At 35.3% G+C, this 26,820-nt stretch overlaps 2 protein-coding genes across 2 annotated transcripts; both read right to left on the bottom strand.

The window, feature by feature from the left end:
* Positions 1 to 13,161: 13,161 nt before the first annotated feature.
* Positions 13,162 to 13,740, bottom strand: LOC149181038 (uncharacterized). The gene has a single exon (XM_089414071.1). It carries the CDS (start codon positions 13,738 to 13,740, stop codon positions 13,162 to 13,164), a length of 579 nt encoding a protein of 192 aa, XP_089270197.1.
* A 255-nt stretch (positions 13,741 to 13,995) lies between these two features.
* On the bottom strand, positions 13,996 to 14,784 carry LOC149181037 (uncharacterized). The gene has a single exon (XM_089414070.1). It carries the CDS (start codon positions 14,782 to 14,784, stop codon positions 13,996 to 13,998), a length of 789 nt encoding a protein of 262 aa, XP_089270196.1.
* Between the last annotated feature and the right edge of the window lie 12,036 nt (positions 14,785 to 26,820).

The following is a 26,820-nucleotide window of genomic DNA, read 5'->3' as shown; positions in this document are numbered from 1 at the left end:
CGGATCACTTCTTGTTGACATCAGCTCATTATCCAAGAAGTCGATCTAGGAACACCTCATTCAGTACTTTGAAGCTTGCATGCCTCAATGGCAAGTTTCGCACTTCCGGCGACAAGTTTACATCAATGGCCTTCGACCGAAAGATTTTGCGTGGTGTTCGACGCCAAGTCCTTTATTCACACCACGTGAATTGTACTGCAGTACCTTGAGGGTCATTATCACTATCGGTGATTCCTCTCGCGCCTGTTAACAGCTTACATCATTGGCTGGTAATCAGGCGATGTCTTTCCATGTTCGACTCCAGAACATCTCTCACATGGATAGACTTGTACTTCGAGTGAAGATCGAACGAGATTGAAGACCCCGGATCTAGTTTCATCCATCCGGGCTGCGATATATATTCAGGGAAATAAAGACATCAAATGTACATCATTGCTGCACAAATAATCATCTAATCAAAGGGATGATGGCTCTACCAGAATCATCAATCTACACTCAGACGATTGTCTGTCCTATGTACATGAAAATGAATTTATAAAGCTAAGCATGGGAATGCCCACCTCAGCTAGATCATGAAATTATTATGAAGATAATGTATTGTATTGTATCTTATTACAGGTCTCCTCCCAGCTTGAAAGAACTTCGAATCCTCATAATAAAGCATTTCACCCGACATCAAAAGATTAACGACCTCATGCTTTAGGGGGCAACTGTTATAGACATTTTTGGGCACTACAACACCAAGCATGAAATTTCCATAAACCAAGGGCTCCTAAGTCCCTAAAAGTGTTGTTCTAACCCCTAAAGGAACAAGGTCAACCGATTACAGCTTCTCCCAGAAGTTCTCAATGAAAAACTGCACAGGACTGGTCAAAACAGGATCATTTCAACTGCTCCATAGGCAAAGTGCATTGCATCTCACCTAAACACGCTGTGTGGGTGCGTTGCATTTCAAAAAGCCCTTCTATGGGGTGCGATGGGCGAGAAGTGACAAATGGCAGTGTCATTCCGCGAGGTGGAGAGGCATGGAAACTTCCAGAAGCTTCTCCTGTGACACTTGCCTCTCTGAATTCGACCAAGGATGACTAAGAGATCAACAATCTCCAAGTGGAAGCAAGAACTATCAGAGGGAAGACACTAATCAAATCACAAGCTGACTCATCTCCCTTACAAATATCTATATATCCCTCATCCCAGAGATCCAGGGGCTGGAATTTTGCATATTGTAAGGAATTGTTGTTGGTTTCTTGAGACAACGTCAGATTGTTGGGTGATCTAAGCTTTGTATGAGGTGAAGAGGGGCTTCCTTGCTGAGAGGATGATGCTGGGTCAGAACAACTGGTTGTAACTCCCCTTGGCTCTTTCTTGTTTATCAATAAAAGCTATTCAAGTTTTCCTCCATACTCTTGTGTCATTCATGTTTGCTGCATTTTTATGGTCAATTTATATCTGATCCTAGATTGTTTATGATTATAGATCCATGTTCTTGTATAGTGCTATGCTACTGTGATCTTACAGGTACTTTGTGAAACTGGGCGTGCAAGGGAACAAGTAGTGAAATACTATCAAGAGAGAGAGGAATCGAACTAGGAGATTAGCGCAAGACAAAGGTTGGTCTTCTTTGTTCTTCTCTCACCTATACTTCATAAAGGAGAAATGAAAGTAGCTTTACTTTGTTTGTTTCTAAGGTAGCTATCACACCTTAGTGGGATAAGCAGTTCTGTGTAGACACTTTTCCATGTAACAAGGTGATTATAATATATATAGTATATGTAAATTTTTGTTAGAAAAAATATTATGAGGAGTGAAAAAATTAGACTGTAGAAATATTTGTGGTATTTTCTTTATAAAAAGGAAATATTTTAGAAGAAATGTATATAAGAAATAAATAAACTGGAGATATTGACAAATTGTCAAGCTGGAGTTAGAAGGAACGGTCTTCTATAAAATAGTCATTTATAAAAGATAGTAATAAATGTAAATAGGAAATAAATAAACCGAAGATATTGACAAATTGTCAAGCAAAAGTTAGGTATGAACATTATAAATATTAAATATGGTAAACAAAGTATCAATGTATATATATATTTATGTATATATTCATGTAAATGGACCAAGGTCTAATATTTTTATTAAAACGAGAATAAACCAAAAGGGGTATTTTGAAATTCAAACCCAGGTTAGCATTTAAAGGAAGGAATTTCTTATTAATTAAATGAGTGATAAGTGTTTAAATAAAATAAATACTACATTGGTCCAATTGGTACAATAGGTACAATATATGTATGTAGTAGTTAAATTGTAAATATTTGAAAGTGATAGTTAAAACAAAAAACAAAAAAAATGGAACTGTGAGAGTTTTTACAATTAATTTTCTCTAAAACTAAAGAAGGTTAATCTGAGACACGCTTTTACTAACCTAGCTACCTTTGGGTTTGCCGCTTCATTGATGACTTGAATAGCCTCATTTAAAGGAATTTGTAAAAAGTGAAATGACACCAAAATGAATATCTCCTAGTTCCACTTTCTCCTCTTGGGTGAGTTCCACAAAGTCATTAGAAACCTTTATGTAGTAATCAATATTTCCATCTAAAAGACCTAAAATATTTTTCACATACTTTTCTATTTTATAGGTTAGGGATCCAATTGTGTTGACAACTAATCTAAGTGACATTCCTCATTGTGTCATCAAGGATATATTCTTTAGTGACTTTCTTAGCCTATTTTATTCCCTTGGATATTGAGTTTTTACTCAACTTTCTATATCTCTGACTCATTGTGAGGTGCTCAATCATCTTACATTGTAATCTACTAGATTCATGATGACTAAGGGCCTCATCCTCCTCCTTTCACGAGTTGATTTTTGGTAGTTTTGTAGTTCTTAAAACCATGGCACGATTCAATCATATGGCTTCCTTGTCTTCTCCATTCAATGATTTAATGTTATTCTTTATGTTGCAAAACCTAGATCTTTTTTCAAGATTCCTAATTTGTTATCACTTGACACATGGTGATGCTTTTATAGTTTAACTCATCTTTAGTTACTTTATATTATATTTATATTGAAAATGTGTTTTTTCTTGCTTAATTTTAATTCTTTGGACCTTAAAAAACCATTAATTGTTTATTTTAAAACAAACAACCATCTATAAATATTTATTAACTTAAAATTGACACTCTATAAATTTTTATTTGTATTTATATGGAAAATGTGTTTTTGATTACTTGATTTTATTACTTTAGGAATAACTAGTGATCACATATTTAAAATATCATATTCTATAAATGTTTATGAACATAAAGTTATCATTCTATTAATTTATGTGAATGTAGAATGACCAATTATGGTAAAATACTTAGACCATCATGAATTTTTGTTTAACATCCAAGGGAAATGACAAGTTTTAATGTTCAAGTATCCTCCACACATTGAATTTCATATCATCATTTATGACTATTTTTTGATTTAATTACGTTAGAGAAAAAAGAAGGCAACTAAATAGTCAATTTTTTTTACCTCTTTTATTTTTTCATTACTAAATCTAGCCAGACAATATTTGTCAAACTTGCAATTTTGGATTATGAAATTGTTGTTTCTAATGCAAAAAAAAGATTCATCAATATTGAATACCTCTATTGCAACTAGATTGCGCAATGTTAACATCTCATATTTACAGTTTTGTCAATCCATTATTTTAAGCAACTAAAACAAATTTAAACTATGATATGCAAACAAGTGAGTCATGTCATATTGCCTTCTTAATTAAAATGTTATAGCACTACAACTTATTAATAATAAAACTATTCATATTGAAAAAATGAGGTTCTAGAATTACAAGAATATTAAGAAATATTAAGGAGGGAAAAAATGCTTATGTCTGTGCAATCTATTTGTGGACCTTTATACAATGTTGCACAACATTATAGTGCTTATGGACATATTTATTTGTATAACTCAATTTCAAAAAATACACCTAAATAAATCCTTTAAAAAAACTGTGAAGGTGAAGTTCAACCCTTCATTTTTAATTTCATAAACTTGTTTCTATTCATAGACTCTTTATTGTTCATTTCTCTACCCAAAAGGAAAAAGATTGATAGTTTTCCCATAAAATAACCAATAAAAATTACTATGATCCTTACCCTTTATAATAAATGAACAAAACTTGTTTATTTAATGAAAAAACATTTAAGATAGGAAAACATCTCACAATTGACTTTTTATGGAAGGAATCCATTTCTGTTTGTTGACTTCTTAATATTGGGTCACCTCTCAATGAGCTAAGCTCCAAATGCACTATACCTGACATTTCCATAAGGACTCCATCCTTATTTATAGCTAACGAGAGAAACCTAATCATAGTAACCTCCTAATTACTTATTAAACCTTGTTTAATGAGGTCACATTACGTTTATTCATTACCAACCGCCATAGTGGACATTATGTAATAATAACAAGTATAGTGGACCTATTCCACCTTACATTAAATGGCCTCTGCTGTTAACATTAATGGGTCCTTTAGCCCCCCACTTTACCTTTCCAAGGAGGATCCCAACATCCCACCCTCCTTACAAAAGTGTTTCCCTCAATGCTTTTCATGGGGAGGCACAACAATTAGAGAAATTTTGAGGTTTAAAATGGGCGTCCTAAGGAATATTGTAAAATAATAGTGGAAATAATAAAATAAGATTACATTACATCATCAAATTTTAGAGGGAAAAAAAGAAAAAACTACTTTTTTCAACTCGTATATTCAACTTATCTCCATACGAGTTTACTCATATTTAGAGGGAGAGCCCTTGTTGGATTCATAATTTAATTCCTCATCCAAGGATTCCCAAGTTACATACTTTCGATGGACACTACTACACGAAAAATGAGAAATACATGAAAAATGTGATTGCGATCACGTTTTCATGTATTTCTCATGTTTCGTGTAGCAGGGTCCATTGAAGGTATGAAAAATGGATAGTTTTTGGATTAGGAATTAAATTAAGCATCCAACAAGTGCTTTTGCTCGAAATTTGAGTAAAACTGCAGGGAGATAAGTTGAAAATACGAGTTGAAAAAATAGTTTTTTTTTAAATCTTTTTACTTTTTCATTCCAAAAATGGTGAATCATCCCCCATGGTTGACATCATCATCTTAAATCCTATTGAATTTTATAAAGTAAATTTTGGTTGTATATTTTTGTTTTGAGACCCATTTTTTACCTCAAAATTCCTCTAATGCATAATCAAGGGTTCCATGGAAAAGTGTTGACTACAATGCTTAAGTAAGCCAAGGAACCAAGGTCCCACATACAAGATCTTGCCACCACCCTGAAGTAGTCAAAGAAGCTCCACCACAAACCTAGGTCCCATGTATTCATGCAAACTACAATGCTAAAGCAGTTGGCGTCCCATGCGCAACTACTAATTGCAATATTGAAGTAGTCCAAGGAGCTCATCTATCAACCTAGATCTTGTCCAAGTTCGCATGTTAGCTCCTCGCTAAAGATATTTAAGCCCAATAATTGGCTTAAAATGGTTCTCCAAATGTGTACATAATCATGTGTACCCAACTATATAGATCTTCCCATATTCAAAAAATCATCTACATAATTGTAAAAGGTTAGGATCTGGAAGGGATATTACTATGAGCAAATAAACAAGATTAAAATCAGTAGTCATAATTAACTCCTTACTTTTGCAACATTAATATCTATATAAGGTGAAGCAGAGTCATCAAATAGAGGATGGAAGGAGTTGTCATCCTGAGAATGACAATTATCCATGTGCCAATGATCACAATCATCCTCTGAATCATACCATGCATTTCTTTCTTGGTTATACTCTTCACTGATGAAAGAATATGTGATGCCAATAATATGTTCTTAAATTCTTGAAATGTCTTCTTCATTTATCTGTGTTACCAATCAAATGAATTCATCATATTTTAGAAAAATATTAATATGTGCTCCTCCCATTCTATTGCTATTTCTTGGCTCCATTAGAGCTTGAGGAAACAAATTTGCAAGGGTTATAGTTTACTATATATTTACATCATGACATATAATATGTCAAATCAAACCCCTGAAAATCCTTTATATAATGGTGTTGGTTTTACTACAATATGGGCATCTTGTCAAAAGATATATGCCATGTAACCATGCATCCATCTTGAAAAATCCCTAAAAAAAACTTATTTTAAATTCATAATATCTTTACCTTCTGGACTCTAACTTTTTTTAAGTTGACTGTTTTTTCGAGGGGAACTTAGATTTGCAATTAGTTTCTTCAAATTCTAGTTCGGAATTTTGAGAAGCTAATCCAAGTATCATGGTTGTCCTTTTCCTTTTAAAATCCCACATTTTCTATATATATATATATATATATATACCTTTTCAACCAAAGAATGATTTTTAATGTATATGTTCCTTAACCCTTAAACTTGAATAAAAAAAAAAGACGTCTTAAATATTAAAAACTTTATTTAATATCAAAACCCTTAAAATGGGACAACAACTTACAATTGATCATTTTACAAAAAAAATCTATTCATGTTTACTTGTCTCTTAAAGATGACTGACCTCTTAGTAAAACTCTAAATATAATATACTCATCATCTCTCCCATATGAAGAATCTCATCCTTATTATAACTAAAAGGAAAACTCTAATCATAACAATCTACTAACTAACTAACTATTTTATTTGATAAACTGCATTACATTTATTTAATACTAATTCCAACCATAAGATTTATTTAATAATAATAAGTATAATAAACTTAATATGCTTTATATCAAATAATTTATACTAATTACTTTAATTGATCTTTTGACACTCCATTATACAACTAAAAAGACTCCATTAATTATATAACGAGGAAAAAACCTATCAAAACCAAACTATCCAAACACCAATGTTAAACATCCTATTAAATGTAATATAATAATAAGAAAATTAAGAAAGACTCCTCAACTTCAAAAAGAAATTCAACAATTCTTTAATAAAAATTCTATAATTTCTCAAATCATTATCTATAAAAACTAGTCATATACAATTAAAAATTGTAATTCTACTTTAAAAATATCAAAATTTATACTAAAAATACAAAACATAATTTTACAGTGCGAATAGCATCTATCACCATTATGTAACCCTTCTGAAACAAAAATGAAATTTGTATTTCTCCACTAAGGTGTCCCACAATACAAATGATTTTGGTGGGCATCATTAAAGTATAATGAAATGTCACATAATTACCCTATAATAAATTATAATGAAATATAACATAATAATGCTAACAAGGATACATTAAGATGATATAACAAAGGTGGGGATAGGAAAAATATTGGGCAAAATATCCTCACCCTCGTGTGTATATTTGGTGGGGCTTAAAAAATTTGATTACATTGCCTCTGGATTATCGAAGCTTAAAAAAATTGATTACATTGCCTCTGGATTATCGAAGCTCCCTAAGGATGGAAAAACGTCTAAATAAGGTTACATTGCCTCTGGACATCAAAACGTTGCTAGAAAACTTTAAATACTTATATAGAATCTTCAACTTTTATTTAAGATTTTGAAATAATAAATAATTATGGAAACATTAAAAATAAAATTGAGTTAACCTTTTTCTAGATTTTAACGGATTATTTAATATTTGAAATAAAATAAAATAAAACAACTTAATTCTTAAAGTTTTAAATTTAAAAAATCATATATATATATATATATATTTATATATTTTAAACGAATTCTCTACTGTCTTTGGAATGTTTAACAAAAATTTTATTATCAAAATTTTACGCGGGCTTGTTTTGTGAAAGTTTTAGGTAATTATTTATTACCTATATTTGTTAGCATTGTTTAATGAGGTTTTTTCTCTTTCAATATAATTTTGAAATAATATAATTTTGAAATAATATGAGAGAAATTGTTGGAAATTCAGGTTTATAACGGTCAAGTTTCAAGATTTTGGGTGTCCAAAGTTAATTAATGGTGTTAAATTTATTTTCACCATGAAAACAAGATTCAAACATTCTTACTATCAATCTTTTTTGAAAAAAATTAATTGGATTTCAACGTTTTTTTGGTAGTTCAAGTGTAATTGACACATAAACAACGCCCTTTTTATTTAGAATTTTGAAAGGATAATTTTCTTTCGAATTTTGAAACAATAGTTGTTTGTTTGTTTGTTTGTTTTGTTGTTTTTTTTTTTTTTTTAAAAAAATAAAAAAAATATATATATATATATATATATATATATATATATATATATATATTATAATCTTTATTATACCTACATGATAGTATTAATTTGTCTTTGACCAAAAATTTATGAAGCTTATCCATAATTTAATATTACGAATTCAATTTTTATTATTTTTTATTATTATTTAAATTTATTTATTTGTAAGGTGATTGGTTGAGGTCTTATTATGGGTTCTTTAGTAACTTCCATTTCTATTAGTTACTAACTTTTTGTTTTTAATTTATTTATTTTTTATTTAACTTTTGATTTTCTTTTTCTTTTTTTTATTATTTCTATTTTCATGAATTATATTTTTTTCACAATATTTTGACTTATTATTATATTAAAAAATATTTTAATAAATTTAATTATAAACAATTATATATGTTAATAACGCTCTTGCATCGCACATCATGGAAATATTCAACAACATCATTCAACAAAGATTCCCAAGAGACTGGACAACTAGCCTAGCAATACCCATTTTTAAAAGTGGGGACATTAATAATCCATCCAACTATAGAACAATTATGATCAATCCTTTGTTTGCAAAGCTTTTCGACAGCATGGTAGAAAACAGAATTAGTAAGTGGACAGAAGTAAAAGAAAAGAGGACAAGAGGACAAGCGGGGTTTAGGCCGAAGCATTCTACAGTGGATCATGGTATCACGTTGAGACACATTGTTGAAAAGGTTTGGGAGGACAAAGAAGAAGTATTTTGCTACTTTGTTGACTTCAAAAAAGCATTTGACACAATCCCTAGAGATAAGTTTTGGTTTAGAGTGGAAGAACTTGAAATTCCTGTGCATTATAGAGCCGCTACGCATAAACTTTATGAAGAAGTGAAAGTCAAAATGAGAACTTCAGTAGGTATTTCAGAAAGCTTTAGAAGTGACATTGGAGTCAAGCAAGGTTTCCCTTTATCCCCTACTCTTTTTGGTTTATATATTGATAAATTGAAAGAGTGGCTAAATCTGCAAGGTGGAGATGGTGTTCAGTTGGGGGAGTTTGTGATAAAGCTTCTTTTATATGTTGATGATATTGTATTGATTTCTAAATCGGCCCATGGATTGCAAATGCACTTATATGCCCTTGAGCATTTTTGTATAGCAGTGGGGATGCAAGTCAATACTAGCAAGACCAAAATAATGATTTTCTCTAATAAAAGGAAGTACAGCCAGCATACTTTCTTCTTTGAAGACAACATTCTTGAAGAAGTAAATGAGTACAAGTACCTCGAGATTGATTTCAACAACAAGTCAATTGGGAGGACTGCAAAAAGAAGAGAATTTTAGGAGGGTGGAAAGCATTATATGCTCTTCAAAATAGATGTAGAGAGGCAAAGTTATGGGATTGGAAAACGATTAAAGTGTTTTTTGGACTCCTAGTTTCTCTAGTGATGCTATATGGGTGTGAATTGTGGGCTAGTAGCACCCCCATTTCAAAATGGAAACAAATTGAGAAAATCCAAAAACGCCTAATCATGAGCAAGTTCAAAATAAAAAGTTCAGTACCTTATGAGATAATGTTGAGTGAAATAGGAGCAACTCCCATTGAAGCAATTGCGATGTTGCGGCTCATAAGATATCTAAAAAGAATTGAGCAAATGAGAGTACATAGATGGCCTAATGTTATCTTCAACTAAGGCATGAGTGAAAGAAAGAAAACATGGATTTAAACAAAACCACACATGGATGCAAAAATGGAATATTTACCTCAATGTATGTCCCACAAATAGCAAGGAGCTAAAGGATTTTGTTATGGAGAAGTTTCATAAAAAGGAATGGGGAAAAGAGTTGGGTAGAAAGAAGAAGTACTACATTGAGGAATTCAACCCTACGTGTGATCTACAACAAAAAGAGTTCATTGGAGCTAGCATTTCGTAGAGGGAAAAGGTTATTATTGCTAATTAAGGACCAACTCGCATCAACTTTGGTGTGAAACAGGACGGTGGAAAAGGAATAAAGAATCTTGGGAATAACAGGTGTGTACATTTTTCATGTCTGGGGCAGTGGAATCGGAAAAACATTTCATTTTGGAATGTGATGCATTCAAAGAAATCAGAGAAAGTTATGAGAACATGTTAGCATCAATTTCCTGGCATTGTCTTTTTAGCAAGGGGATTGTTGGAAGGTTCCAGCTCATCATCAATTTGAATCGGAAAATGACTGAATTACAAAAAGTGAAAAACAAAGAACTAATGGTCTCATAGACTATTTTTAGTCTCGTGGACCTTAAAATATCATTTCATTTAATTTATATGTATGTTAGTATAAACAATATTACTTAATCACATTTCTTAATTTTTGGTGATGGCATTCAATAATACAATATATTATTAGTTGTTTTATTTTTGTGATGAAATTTTTGTCTTTGTTAGTATTTTGTTTAATTAAGCTATATTTAAGATAAATGGTAGGTACTAGCTACTATGTAGCCCTTGTTTATATATATATATATATATATATATATATATATATATTAGTTTTTATTTATATTATAAAATATAAATTTGTGTTTAGAAGATGACAAAATTTTGAAATGGAAAACTTTTGGTGAATTTTAATCATTAAAATTATTACGATCTTTATTTGTGTTATAAAATATAACATTTTGAAGTTTTGAATTTAGAAAATGTTAATATTTTTGTTTAAATTAAAGTGTATGTTTAGTAAAACTTTGTATTTTCTTCTCAACAAGAAATTATATAAAAATATCGAAAGTTTTAAAATGGTTGGTTATTAGGAAAATATGATCATATCTAACAATTTACTCTTTTTAGAGAGGCTGAAGATATCAAGGTGCCTAGAAGTTCAAAATTTACCATTGGGAAAGTAAAATACAAGCCTTCCCAGTCATGGAAGCAAACTAAAGAAATGCGAAAATTAGAAACCAAAGAGATGGCAAAGAGACTAAATAGAAGGGTCAGAATCAATCACTGTGACCTAGATAGGATCCTTGTTACTGTCTAGTGTGCCTCCATCTAAGGGAGGGATATGACGGTGATGCTCAATGCACTCCAACCATTGATCCAGGTCCTTCATGTGTTAGCGCAAGTGCTCCATGGAGCAGAGAAGATATTCTTTATGCCCATGCCAGTCTAAGAGAATCCTACCTAAGAGAAACTTCATATGCCAATACAGGTCCATCGTGTTCATGTACTTGTCAAAGCACCCATGTGTGTTCCCAATGTCCAGCACCCAGTCAACAAGTTCAACTAGAACCTTGGTATTCGAGAGGTGGTGCCTTTGAGAGGTCCCTTCTCTCTCGACATGGGTGAGCTTGTCCTGAATAGGGCCTAGGGTAATCTCTCTAAACCAAACAATTGTTTCCTCCAATTGGTGATGAGTATGTATACTACCTCGGTTGGCTCATTCTTGGTAATACATTGCTCCCCTGCGAACTCAGATGTGATGACGAGGCATGATGGAAACACGAGAAAGGGGTAAATGCCAATGGATTGGAAGATGAGCATTAGGGGGCATGTTGTATCCTTATAGATAGTTCTAGTCTAGGGAATTGTGTCAAAGCATCTAAGTAAGGGTTTGATTAAATTGGATGACCAACGTACTAAGCCTTTTTTTTAACATGATCGAGTACTTATATATTATAAAACTTCTTGGAGCCAAATCCAGTTACATAAGTGGATGGAAGTAGATAGAGAGAAGTCCAAAATGGGTTCGCAGACCTTGACTTCTTATAGACAAACTTGAGTAGTGTAGATTGGAAAAGAAAATGGTTATATAGCCTTACAAACAGACCTGCGAGAAGACAAAATTTGCTAGTCATTAGTTAGATTACTAGAGCTGATTGACAGAGTCATCAATCTGGGGTTCTTTCTTGACGCTTGCTCTGGTTGAAGTCTCATCTTGCATACTCTGAGTGATGGATTTGATGTGGGCGATTTCCTCCTCCAAGTGTTTGCATTTTTCCTTTAGGCTTTCTATCTCTGCCTTTTGTTTTTCCAGTTTCTTTCTCTTTGATCTGCTATCTGCCTGAAAGTCCTCTTTGAGCTCGTTGAAATGTTTGACAAACCTTGCAATCATAAAGCAATGGGCTTTACACAGCGAGTAGTTGTTGTTTCCAATCACTCTGTCCAGAGGATTCTCGAGCATCTCTCGATTTTCCGGAGCCTCAACAACCTCTCTGTTTTCCGGGATATCTGCCATTTCCAGGGAACTTATATGGAGGGAGATGCAGTGCGGGAACAGGGAAAGGAGCTGGGGTGAAGAGGAAGGAGACCTGCAAGAAAGAGGGAAAATGCTACGAAGAGGGAACAGAGCAAGGGAGAAATCACACTTAAAATGGAGAACCAAGCACAAAGATTTACCAAACTGTCGTGGGGGAGAGGAGCAGCCGAGCTGAAGGCGATATTCCGATCTTGGAGATTGTTGACTTCCCTGTCAGCTTTGGAGAACGATCTCACAACAGATTTGAACGGATAGCGGCCTCTCTTGATGCAGAACTTCTTGAGTTGATTGCCAGATATAGAACCTTTACTCTCCTGCGAAAAAAGGGACGTGTTTCTGATGTGCTCGTAGAGAGAAGGATTGGTGAATATATAGAGCGGAGTGGGAGGGTGAGCGGGCCGAGAGTGCGACATGAGCTCAGTGATCTGGCTAGGATTAGCCACCAGCTTAAAATATTTGCAGCAGTCTAAGGAGATCTTAAAAGACTTCTACCTAAATTCTGCATGGGAGAGTCACGAGAAAGCTGGGATATCGATATCCTGTGATCGGACCAAAAATGATGAGAGGTGGGCATGGAGAAGGGGGGATCGAAATTCAAAGCCTGGCATGCAGCGTGCGACTTGACTGATTTTGGCCAGAGATCACAAGAAGGAGGGTGGGGAATGATAAGACAAAAGGTCGAATGGATGCTGGTATGACTGGTCGGAGAGTTTGACAGGCAACTAAGCCGACTACGGGATTGGTTTTTCATATATGAGATCATTTTCTTTAACTTGGCCGATCTGTTCGTTGGATGCCTTAGTGGCGAAATGATTCGCTTCAGTTTTGTTGTCTCTTAGGACATGTTTGAAAGTCGTGTCTCCCATTTCTTTGACATTATCCTCAATCCTGAGCTTTACATTATTAAGGGCCTCTTTTTTAAATTTTGTTCCCGCCACCATAGCTGCAATGACGATGGCCAAGTCTCCCACTATTATTGGATTCCTGATTCTCAGCCGGTTCAAAATGAGGGTGCCTAAGTAGAGGTTGTAAGCTTCTGCCAGGTTGTTGGACATTTGGCCCAATCCCCATTCGTAGCTTACCAGCGTTTTGCCTTGGCTGTCCTTTATGATACCCCCTACTCCAGCTTCCCCCGGGTTATTTTTGGAGGCCCCGTCGAAATGCAAAGTAGGGCGATTCTGATCTAGGATCCATTGACTTACTTCTTCCCTTGTGCCTCTGAGCTTCCAGTGTATTCTTCTCGTGCTAGCTTTGGGGTGTGCTAGTTGATTGTTGCTGTAATTGATGCTGAATTTGTTATACCATTCCATATCTTCTTTGTGCCAGCTTGATTGGTCTGGAGGAGCGACCAAGTTTGCACTTATTGTTTCAGATATGAGCGCTGTTGTTTTTGCCAGTATGCAGACAAGGTTGGGCTTCTTGTCATTAAAAATACAGTTATTCCTAGCTAACCAGATTTTCCAACTAAGGGTAGCTGGGATGCATTTCCACATACGGATGATATTGTTTTTACCTTTCTTAGGAAAAGGATAACATTTTACCCAGTTTTTTTGAAGGGAGGATAGCTAATCAAACGTCTCTTCAATTTTCATTGGTCTGACTATCTGAGTCCAACAACTTTGAGCGAGGGGGCAGTGGAAGAATAGATGATGGCTACTCTCCTCCTCAGCACGACAGAAGCAACATATTGATGGCCCCAAGATCCCTCTTTTCCTTAGATTTTCAGCGGTAAGCACCTTTCCTTTAAGAAGAGTCCAATTGAAATGTTTGACCTTTGGAATGCATTCTGATTTCCAAACAGTTGTGAAGAGGTTCCATTTGGCTGTCGAAGTGGATGCCTGGAGGAATTTGTAACCATCTCTGACAGTGAATTTCCCACCGCTTGGGTCCCATATATACCTATCTTCAGCCCCTCTGTTGGTGGGTGCTGCACCTGTGAGGGAGACCTTAAGATTAAGCCATAGTTCTCTAAGTTCATTGGGGATTTGAAGGTCCTTCCAGCCCTGCCAGGTGTTTTGGTTCCAAGTTGAAATATCATACAAGGAGGTTAAATTTTTAGCTTCCATCCAGATGTGCAGAGGCCTGAGATTTTGGATGTGGTTTCTTGGTCTGGCGCCCATGATTCTATCAGTCCAGATATTGACCTCCTTGCTGCTTCCAGGCACTTTGGAAATGTTCTCTCTGAACTGAGGAAGGACCTTTTTAATTAGCTTCCAAACAGGGGTGCAAGATCTTTCAGCTATTGTTTCGGAAATTAGATTAAAATTTGGTCCATTCAAGTATTTCCTCTTCAATACTTCCACCCACCAAGAGCCTTTGCCGGTGAGGATTCTCCAAATTAGTTTAAAGTCCATAGCCCGGTTGGAGAAGCTCGGAATTTTAATGGCGAGCCCACCTTTGTCATAGGGAAGGATGACTTATTCCCATTTGACAAGGCTAAATTTCTTAGATTCTTGCTTCCCCCCTACCAGAGAAAACTTCTCATTAATAATTCCATGTGCTTATGTGTGCTGGCGGGAGCCAAAGTGACCGCATATTGGTAGATGGGGAGAGCAGAGAGAACAGCCTTTATAAGGGTCGATCTACCAGCCAGATTTAGCCAAGAAACTCCCCAAATTTGAAGGAGACCTCTCATCTTTTCTATGTGTTTGGCCCATATCTCAGCCTTAACTGTTTCTTTGGCTAAAGGCAGACCAAGATAAGAGAAATAACTCCAGTTCCTTTGCACTGGAATGTCCAGAATCAGAGAGATTCTTTGCCTGATTTGATCAGGGACATTCCAGGTATAGATCTTGCATTTTTTGTTATTCAGCATCCCTCCAGAGGCAGCTAGGAAGGCGTCCAAGACTTTCTTGAATCTTTTTGCCATTAGGCTTGAGGCTCCCCCAATGAGAAGGGTATCATCCGCGAAGAGCGAATGATTAATCTCTTTAGTCCCTCTTTCTATACCAATTCCAGTGATCTCTTTTTGCTTGCGGAGTTTTTCTAAGTGAATACTCAGAGTTTCCGCCATTATGATGTATAAGAAAGGGGAGAGAGGGCAACCTTGCCTCAAACCCCTAGTGCTTCTAAAATACCTGCTTGGGCGACCATTAATCAGAGGAGCAGTCCAAGGATTGGAGATACAACCAGAGATGGTGCTTATGAAGTTGTTTGAAATCCCGAACTTTTTGAGAACTGCAGTTAGGAAGTGGTGGTCGACTCTATCGAAAGCGTTTGCCATATCAAGTTTGATTAGCATTCCTCGTTCCTTCCTGCTGATGCTGCTGTGAATTGCCTCTTGAATAAGAATGACATTATCTGTGATTTTCCTGTGCGGAACAAATCCCCCTTGGTTCTCTGAGATTAAATAAGGAAGGAGCTTTTTGAGCCTATTGGCAAGAATTTTGGTTACAATCTTGTAGGAAACATTACAGAGGGAAATTGGCCGGAAGCGGTCGAAAGAATGAGGGTTAACGTCCTTAGGGATGAGAGCAAGATGTGAGGATTTTGTGTTGTCTCCCATCTTGTGATTTTTAAAAACGTTTTTGACCATCCGCACAAAGTATTTTTTGATTGTGTCCCGATGGTTTTAGTAAAAGGCTACCGTAAAACCATCAGGGCCCGAAGCCTTGTCCTGTTGCATACTAAATGCGGCCTCCCTAATTTCCTCTTCTGTGGCCTCCTGATCCAGATCTCTATTTTGAGGGTCTGAGATTTTGTTCTCAATTGCGCTGAGGAAGTCAGAGCTGTCCGACTGCTGAGGGGCTGCTGCTAGAAGGGATTTAAAGTGGTTAAAAGCCGCCTCCTTAATTTCATCTTGGTCGCTGTACTCATGCCCTTCTGCCTCAATTTTATCTATCTAGTTCCCGGCGCGCCTGAGCTTTATGTTGTTGTGGAAGAAAGAGGTATTTTTTTCGCCCACCCTCAGCCATAGGCACCTCGATTTATGCCTTTGTTCCTCTTCCTCAGCTTGATTTTGTCTATATAGCTCCCTGTACATTTCATTTTCATGGATTATATCTTCATTTGTGGGTTGGTTGTTCTCCTTTTCTTTGTTCCACTGCTCCATTTGCGTATGCAGATCCGTTTTTTTCCTCTTCTTTGTTGCTGTGTTTTCCTTGGCCCATTGTTTAATGACTGCTCTTAGGGATTTTAATTTGGTTTCCCAGACGTAGTAAGGCGATCCCCACACTACTTTGCCCACTGAATTTGAATGAGGGAGCGAAAGTCTTCTTTGTAATCCCATATTTTATTGTATTTGAAGGGGAGGGGCCCTAGATTTCTCCCTTTTTCCATGTTCATCACCACAGGTTTGTGATCAGAGGCCGAAGCTTGAATGATTTTTCTCTTGATGGAAGAGAAGCTTGTTGCGATTCTTTCCTGCACGAGAAATCTGTCTAACCTCTCTTTGATATTGTGGCAGCCTGTTCTTTTGTTACTCCATGTGTATTTCCCGTTGAAGGGAGGTATGTCAATGAGATTATGAGACTGGATTATAGCCTCCAGCGCCTCTCTTGAGGGGTCCGAATGAAAGTTTCCTCCTAACTTTTCATCCACATTTCTTATGAGATTCAGATCTCCTCCCAGAATTATGCTACTGTCGTGGGAGGACTATAATTCTAAGGATAATGAGTGCCAACATGTTGATTTGTCCCTGTAATGGTTTGGAGCGTAGATGTTGTATATGCTGTAGACTTCTTGAGAGGCTTTGTTTTTGAGTTCTGTTCTTATCCACCAATTGCAAGATTGGAGGTTGATGTGAGTCCATTTATTCTTGTTCCAGAGTGTTCCTATACCTCCTGATGCACCTTCTGATCCTATTGAGTAACCTTCAAAATTTTTGAATCGTTTAACTTGTTTTTGAAAATCTTGGTCTGAGATTTTGGTCTCCTGGATGAGGACAAAGTCTGGCTGCTCCTGATTTATTAAGTCACGAACTGCATTTATTTTTAAGGAGGAGCCCATCCCCCTACAGTTCCAAGAGACCAGATTCATCATTTACCAGTTTTTGGGTGAGTCCCGCTTCTCTCCTTGGTTTTTTCCCCACTTCCTTTTTTCCTGTCTAGATAGGAGTCCATTGGTTGCTGTGCTCTAGTAGCCATCTCTTTTGCTGCTGCCTCGTCTCTAAGTTCCTTATTTGACTTTCTACCTGCCTTTCTTGGGGGATCTGAGGGAAGACTGGTTTCTTTCAGTTTATTTCTGGTGAGTATTCTCTCTATTGTTGGAGGAGGGGAGGGCAGAGGGATCGAAGGTGAGGAGATGACAGCTAATGATTTGTTGCGAGGGGAAGGGGGCGGAGAAGAAGGATCTTCAACTTCCAAGGATTCAAAAGGGTTGGAGGTGGAGGGAAAGGAGGGAGCTGAGCTGAGTGGGGAAGGGGAGGGAGGGGGGGGGGTTTCCAGGGAGGGCTTAGAGCTGGGCCCTTGAGAGGAAGAAGATTTTTTCTTTTTTACTTGTTCCCATTGGCCGTCCGGAGATTCTTCATTTTCAATGGATTCATTTGATTTTGATTTGCTACATCTATTTGCAAAGTGTCCGTATTCATGACATACCTTGCATTTGAAGGGCAGTTGCTCGTAGTCCAGCTGTTGGATGTGCGTCCATTGGTCGACCTTGATCTTGATGGCTTCCGGCAGGCCTTTCCCCAGATCTACTTCTACACAAATCCTGGCACACGCATGCATGTTCTCCCTAGGCTCGGATCTGTCGATATATTTGCCGACTGCATTCCCTATTGCCTTTACTGATTCGTCCCCCCAACAGTGGAGCGGCAGGTGTGGGAGGCGGACCCAAACCGGAACTGCGTTTGGGATGTCCATTTCCGGATCGAAGTTTGGTGTCCATCTGTTCAGATAGAGGCCTCTTGAGTCCATGAAGTAGGGGCCGTTTCTAAATATGGGATTACTGTCCTCTTTTGTTTCGAAGATGAATGTATAATAGCCCCTTCCACAAAATCTGATGGCTATTTTCCCTTGTGTCATTGCTATCCAGTTGCGCTCCACCCATTTTTGGACTGATCTTGGAGAAGGCCAAAGGCCAGTGAACTGTCCTATTAGACCTCTTTCAGCGAGGGTGATTGTTGATTTCCTTGGCAGAGATGGAGGGAGAGATACCTCGGGATTTCATCCAGTTTCTTGATAAACTTAGAGACAGAGGGGCGAGTTTTTGCAGAGGCATTATCAGGGATCAGGGAAGCGAAGAGCTCTGCATGGTTCTCTGGATCTGGAGGGGGGGGGGGGGGCGTTCCCAGCCATTCAAGACTGAGAAGCCAGCTCAAAAGGGCGAGATCAGGGAATGGGCCCCAGCGTAGGGCCGGGCAGGAGGCCCGAGGATGGAAGCGCAGCGCGCAGGAGAGAGGAAGGCAGCGACTGGCGGCAGCCTGCCAGGCAGAGCCTGGGGAGCAGAACCAGTCAAGCGCGGGAGAGAAGTTTGAAATCGCCTCCAGCGGCAGCTTAGATGGCAACCCAGAGCTCACACAACTTAGCAAACAAAAAGCCAACCAACGTACTAAGCCTTTAACACTTGTAAAATATAAATATTTCTGAGAAGTTCAAAGGGTTGATTTTCATTCATAACAGAATAAATCTTTAAATTGAGTTTGAAAGTGGAAAATAAGAAGATATGTGATAATCAAACATCCATATTGAATATTTAATTAATCAAATATTGTTGATGCATGCAGAAAAATTCTACAGCCAAACAATATATGTTCAAGAGATGACAAAAGGAAACAATTAAAACATGTAGAGGAACTAACTCAAACAAACTATTTAGTTAATTAATCTCTATAATGATTATAACTTTGCAACGGGTTGTTAGGGAGATTGATACTCAATCTAGCCTTACCCTAACTCCTATGTTACCTTGAACATATGCAGAAATAAATTATGGAAAACATAAATGACTAAACAGGAAAAACTCACATGAACACAAAAGTTGTTAAGAATGAAGCCAAAAACCTTTGATTATATTCAGAAATATTTCAGAGTATTACAATAGTGCTATTAGATCATCACAAGGGTTCAACCTTTCCTTCTTCAAACTACAAAATACTTATAGAGTGCAATTTCAAAAATATCTAGATCTAATAAAATTTATTACAAAATGGAATATTATCCAAAACTATTTTGGATATTACCAAATTAGAACATAAAAATATCTTTTCTAAAATGATTTGAATAATCATCATAGGATTTGAGGGTGTTGTTTGATGATCACTGCTTCAAACTGAATTTTCTACTGTCTACTCCTGTTATCCTGCTTTTTGCTCCTTCTTTCCCTACAACTAGTTGCTAAATTTCTGCATTTTGTTTTACTCAATGAGTTCAAGTAATTTACCCCATATTTTATCATCTGGGATAGAATTTTTTTTTATTTCTCTATATGCCTCATCGAATTTTGTATACTTCTCAAAGGTTGGCCTAGTAATGAACAAATGTTGAATTTCATGTTGGATAAAAAGATCATATTCTAGGCCTTCAAGGAATGCTTTACCACTGATTATCCCTTTGACTTTAGCAAAATTTGTTCTATTTGTTGCTATCTCATGCAATCTATGCTGGTAATTTTCTAGTGGAATCAATTGGCCACTAGAATCTCGTAGAGCTAGAAGTCCTTTCTGGCGTAAAACATTAAACTTTCTATGAATTTTTTTATTTTGTGCTTCTAAGTTTTGACATTTATTTTCTAACTGTAACATTAAGTTCCTTTTTGTCGAAACTCTTCTTACTTCAAGGATTGTATCAATCCAGTCTTCAATTCTAAATTCCTTCAGTTCTTCTTTTGTTTTAGAATTTAGCACTTCGATTATTCAGGTTGCTACTCCTGGCTTGTGATCTAAGTCTTTTTTTATTTCTGTAATGGATGCCTTTGACCTTTGCACCAGTTCTTCCTATTCAAAAATGATTTCTATAGATGTCCATTGTTTAGTTATGGTAGAATTTATATCAATCCATATATTTTCTTTTGCTTCAGATAATGTCTGTATAATTATTGATTCATTTTCATCTTTTTCCAATTGCTTGGTTAATATGAATTTTTTTTGTACTTTAGCAAGATATGCAATATCAGATTTTATTTTTTTACCTTAGGTCTTCTCCAACCGAACTTTGAGCTTTTCAATATCCATATCTTTTAATGACAGGTCTCCCATAGATTTTGATAGTTGATCTGCTGGATTTTGACTAGTAGACTATGTTTTTGTTGTTGACATTGTTGTTGTAGATCTCCCTACTCTAGTGTTGATTTGAAGTTCTCTTTCCTTGATCAATTTTTTCATCTTTGCCTCCACCTTCTGAATCTACACATTTTGTTCCACAATTATCCGAAGCATGTTTTATTTTTCCTTCTCCAGCTGACGTACTTCTTATGCTTAGGGATGTTCAGTTGTTGGTAATATCATTTGTTTCCTAAGTGCTTAAATGTCTTAATTTTTTATTTTAATTATTTCCTCAATTGCCTTTACGTATTTAGGATCCAATCCTAACTTTAAAACCAAATCTTCCAACCCCTTAATTTTGGTATCCTTAGCTAGAGAAGACATCTTTTCTAGCTTCAACTGAGAGTGAATATTGTTCAGAGATACTTGTAGCTTGGATATTGCCATGGAAAAACTTGTCAATGATGTGTATATCATTTCTCCTGCTTGCTTGTGAAGATCAATTTGATCTATAGGATGTATATGTTTAGTATCAAATGAAAATATAGAGGTTTTGTAATCTTCAACACTCTTAGGCACAGGGACCTTTGGTTCCAAAAATTCTAATTGGAACTGTCCTCTTTCACTATCTAAGGTAGAAAGTAATCTAATCTGAGTTGTGGAAGACTGTTTCCAGAAATCTACATATATTGAAGTTTTTAGTGCCTCAGTTTTATTCTTCATCTCTAAGAATTTTGCAAAAATACTTTGCTTCCTTGAAGAAGAAGGAGAATCTATGGTGGTTTCTTCAATTTGCTGTAATGAAAATGCAGATTCTCCTAAAAGTATGACTGTGGTAGGTTCTTCAGAAGTTTGAACTTCTGAGGACTCTTCTTCAACATTTATGGTCTTTCTTCTCTTGAACACTTTGAATGTTGCCTTCTGTAACTATGATCCTATTGGAGATAAAATTTCTCTCGGTCTTTTCAATTATTTTTCTATCATCCTTGGAGTTTCTAATGATGTTTGACCATAAAATAGCTCCTAAACTTCCTCTACTGTGTTCTCTTCCCATTCTTCTTTGTTGGCATATTGTTCAATCTCAGGTTTTGCAATATGTACATATGTTGCAGACTTATGCCCAACCCTTATTGATGATATTACTCCTAATGGATCATATGACCAACTGAAACTCAATCTAAACTTCATCTGACTTAACAAATCATTGACTTATTTTTCTGCAACTCTAGTGTTGACTATGAATGGGCCAACCTATGCTTTTAGTTTAAATTGACATTTTTGTTTCCTGGAAACAAAATGAACATAATCCATGTTAATCATCTGTCTAATATACTCTAGTGCAAAAATCCTCATGGGGAGGAACACTGGTAGTTTATAAGGTGGAATCTTGTAACCATAGATTCTAATCTCTGTAAAATTCTAGTATAAATACCAGTCTCCAACTTTAGACTGCTCACTCAAATGTAGAATCATTTTTATCTCTGTAGAAACTATGGGAACTACATCAGTAATTAACAAACATATTTCTATATATAAAAATTGATTGACGAAGTCATTGAAGAAAAGTCTTCAGAATTTTTCCTCACTAATGAGGTCCAATGAATCTCTCACTGTAGTTTTCCTTTAAAATCCAATTTCTGTAGAGGAAATTGAACCTTTTTGAATGATGATAAAAAAAATAAGTAAACCAAAATTGACTGGTGCTTGAATGACCCTTCAGCACTGAACTTTAGGAATTGATCATGAATTGCATCAGATAGAAACTCACTATAATTGAATATGATTGAAGGATTTTTACCAGAAGAAAATACTGATAAAAACCTCAAAATAACTTCATCAATCCACTGATCATTGGGATATCCCAATAGACAAGAAACTGAGGAAATAACCTGCCTAAACATCTCAGGGAACATTGTAAAGGGATAAGGTGGGCTTGTTATGGGTAATTCTAAATTTTCTGGTAAAAAAGACTCAAAGATATGCGCTCTTTCTGAAAAAGAAAGTTTCTAGTAAATATCCATAAGGGTATTAGTGGAAAAAGGGTGAAAGGAGTCCTAAGGGTTTAACTGCAGGGCTTGACAAATTGACTCAGAGGTTATGTAGAAAAGAGTTTCATTATTCTAAGCAATTACAACTCTCTGACTGGGAAGGTATCGGGCTCCACACCAGGTGAAAAATTCTAGAAAATGGTATGTCTGAGGAAACAAAACTGAGGAAGTAAGGATTCCCAAAAAAAATTGTCATTGGCATCTTCATATTTCTGAAACACCCAATTGTGAAGCTCATACAAGTCGAATTCACAATTGGTTTCAACAATTTTGAAATGGGTGTCAATAAGGGGCAGTTCATCTAAATTGATCACAGGGGGTAACAGAGGATTGTCTACAGACATTTTAGATTTTCCTTTATGGCTAGCCATTTGGGAAAAATAAAATTAATGAGAAAAATTGGAAAAATTACCTGGAAGTAATGATAATTGGAAGTTTCTATTTGTTGAAATTTGCTTGTGGTGTCGTCCTAGAAGTTTTGGTTGCAGGTAGAATGGCAAAAGAATCTGGTTTGGTGGGGATAACATCTTTTATGAAGGAAATAATAACAGTTTTCTATTGGATTAAACGTTAATGGTGCGGAAGATTTAATGCATTTGAATGTTTGTGGGAGAATTAAATGACATAACGGTCACCTACTAAATTTAGCAAGAGGAATGTTCATGGCTAAATGTATCAGTATGTTGGTGGAAGGTGAAAATGGCAAGAATAGTGGCGGAGTGTTGGCGGAAGGAGATAAGCGGTTTGCAAGGGGTGCTAGCAGTTTGTGGTTTCGAGCAAAGGGGTACCGTAATGCACAAGGAGTGGAAACGTAGAAAAAACGGAGTCAAGTGAAACCACTTTGCAGACCTCTCCACCTCCATTAACTTTTAGGAATGTGGGGATCCTGCAATGCATCGGAGGTCATTGACCTCAACGCACTTAATCATAGCTGTCAAAACTGCAAGAAAATTAATTTTCAGTGAGAGGCTATCGAATCAAATTTATTAAAAATAAAACAATAATTTAAATTTCCAAATAATAGAAATATAAGAGCGGCATTTAATGTGTTCACTTATTCGAGAGGAAAAAATATATTTCTTTTTATTTTCTTCCCCTTTTTATTTTTCATTTCTTTCTTTTGATTTTTTATTTTTCTATTCTTTTTCTTATTTTTATTTTTCTATTTTTCTGTTATTTTTTTTCTTTTTTTAAAATAAAAGGAAATTTACAAATTATTGTAAGGGTAAAAATAAGTTACAACATCAGCTCCATCTGGCAACTTCACCCCCCTGTAGGATGAAGAGAATGTGTAAATCCATGTGCCTTCTCCTCAGGCTATGGAGTCTTTGCTGTGAAAATCACACTTGCTCTGGAATTTTAAAGAAAAACTGGAAATGTACAATGATGATGATAAAAACACTCAATACTAAATATAATGCTTGAGATATTGCCCATTGACTAGCAATGAGAAATATTCTCCTTCCATATTGTGTAGGATGAATGTATTATTGCCTTTGACTTCTGCAATGTTGAAAGGTCCTAACCATAGGTTATCAAACTTCCCATGTTTGCCTCTTTCTTCTCTTCTTGCATCCCATCTAAGAACTAAATCTCCTTGTCTAAAATATCTTTCTCTAGATTTTTTGTCAAACAAACTCTTCATCTTGTCTTGATATTGTTGAAGTTTATGTTGAACTTCATCTTTGTCTTGATTTAGCTCAATGATTTGATTTATCCTTCTTGAAAAATCATTTTTTTCTTCATATGACTCCTATAAAAAATTCATGAGTGGAAATGTTAATTGTGTAGGGAAGATAACTTATATTCCATAAACAAGTTGAAAATGAGATTTACCAGTAGACCTTTTAGGCGAAACCCAATTTTCCCATACTGCATATTTGAGATGATTGTCCCAGTTCCTTTTATGATTTGTTGACACTTTCTTGATGAATTTAGTCTGACTTCTATTTGATGATTCTACCAGCTCATTACCTTGTGGATAATAAGGTGTAGAATGATGTAAAGTAATCTAATATTACTGACATAATTCTATCATCTTTATACTACTAAAATCTTGAGCATTTTCTGTAACTATTTGTCTAGGACAACCAAATCTAGACAAAATGTTTTCTTCAATGAATTTTATCACCACTATGTCAGTTGCATTCTTAACATGAATTGCTTCTACCTACTTTGTGAAGTAATCAGTGGCTATTAATATCCATCTAAGTTGATTACCAAAAATAGGAACTATTTCATGAATGAAATCCAATCCACATGATAAGAAATGGGCTTCCACTAAAACTGGAATAAGGGGAAGTGTTGTTAACCTCTGCTTTCTTGCAAATATCTAACAAGGGATACAACTCCTCACCTTTTCTCCAACCTATGAAAAAAATTTCAGCCAATAGAAACATGTTCTTAGTGTTTTATATGTAGTTACCTTCCAAGCATAATTCCCTCCACAAACTCCTTCATGAAATTGCTTAATTACTCCATCTGTTTCACTTTCAATCAAACATAGTAAGAGGATATTTGAGGGATCCTTCGAATACATATTTTCATTTACTATGCAGTACTTCATGGTCTTGATTCTGCAGGATCTACAGTTATTCTTTGTGAATTCAAGAGGGTACTCAAAATCACGTAGAAAATGCACTCTCTTTGTACCAATCTGATAGTAAAAACTTTTCATCAATGTGTAAAGGAAGAGGAATTGGAACTGCACTAGAAGAAGGTTCTTGTGGATTCTTCTCACCTGAAATCTAAGAAGGTTCTTGTGGATTCTTCTCACCTAAAATCTGCATTATAGTATTAATACTAAGTATTTTGCAATTTGATTTTGCCAACAACTTAGTTAAACCTTGTCCTTTCACCAACTTTGTAGGTTTGATATCTAAATCAAACTCAAGTATTTTAGCAATCCATATCCCTCTCTTTCCATCTATATCAGGTTGAGTCAACATTGTCTTTACTGCATTGTTAGGAACATAAGCAATTATAGGAGAATATAAAACATAAATCCTAAATGCTTTCAATACTTGTACCAAGGAATAAGCTTGTTTTTCTATGATGTCATATTTTAGTTCAACATCTCTCGTAACCTTATTAAATCAAGTAATTGGTTGTTCATGTTGATCATCATTTCTCTGGAATAAAATAGTTGTTATGGTATTATCTGAGGCAAAGGAGAAAATACTAAAAAGTTTTGAATAATTTGGGTTGGCAAGCACTGGAGCTTCTGAATTACCTTTTTAATTTGTGAGAAAAAGTATCTATCTTGGACAGTCCATTAACTTCATTATATTTCTTGAGCATATCCGTAATATCTTTAACAATTTCAACATAATTAGGTATGAACCTCCTTAAAAAAATTATCTTCCTTAAAAATGACTGAATTTGTTTTTATTTCTAGGAAAACTGATTACTTGAATTGTTGAAACTCTCTTAGGATCAATTATAACTCCTTCTTTTGAAAATATATGTCCCAACAATATTTCTTCTCACATTGCAAAAAGTGACTTTTTAGGATTAAGAGAAATCCCAAATTTTCCGCATCTTTCAAAAACTTTCCTCTAGTGTTTGATGTGTTTAGCATCAGAATCAAAAAACAATATCAAATCATAAAGGTAAATGACTATGAATTTATTTACCTTACCAACAAATTCCATATCCATTTCCCTTTGAAATGTTCCTCCAACATTGATTAAACCAAATGGCATCTTTGACATTCATGAAAGTACCACATGGAGTTGTGAATGTTGTCTTTTCTCTGTCTTCTTGACTAACCAAAATCTAGTTGTATCCAAAAAATCCATCCAACGTTGAAATCATGTCATAATGTGATAATCTTTGAAGAAATTGATCCATTTTTGGGAATGGATAATTATCTTTCAGGGATAATTTGTTCAAGTTCCTAAAATTGATACAGAGTCTTATTTCTCCATTTTTATTCCTAAGAGGTACCACGTTAGCTATCCATTCAGATTATCTTAAGGGAACAATTATTTTAGCATCCAACGGCTTTCTTACTTCATTCTCAATAATTGGAAGTAGGATTGGGTTAATTCTTCTTAATTTTTGCTGAAATGGCTTAGCTCCTAGTTTAAGAGGAATTTTGTGCTTAATAATAGTTGTGTCATAGGTTTTCAATTCTTTATATGACCATGCAAATACATCTCTATATTGCTTAAACAAACTGACATATTTTTCTTTTATGT

Source organism: Pinus tabuliformis, chromosome 3_2, assembly GCF_031772625.1.
Source record: "Pinus tabuliformis cultivar Carrire ecotype Pingquan chromosome 3_2, CPIR1, whole genome shotgun sequence".
NCBI lineage: Eukaryota > Viridiplantae > Streptophyta > Pinopsida > Pinales > Pinaceae > Pinus > Pinus tabuliformis.
Note: the sequence above shows the minus strand (reverse complement) of the source record. Positions and strands in the feature narration are given on the sequence as shown.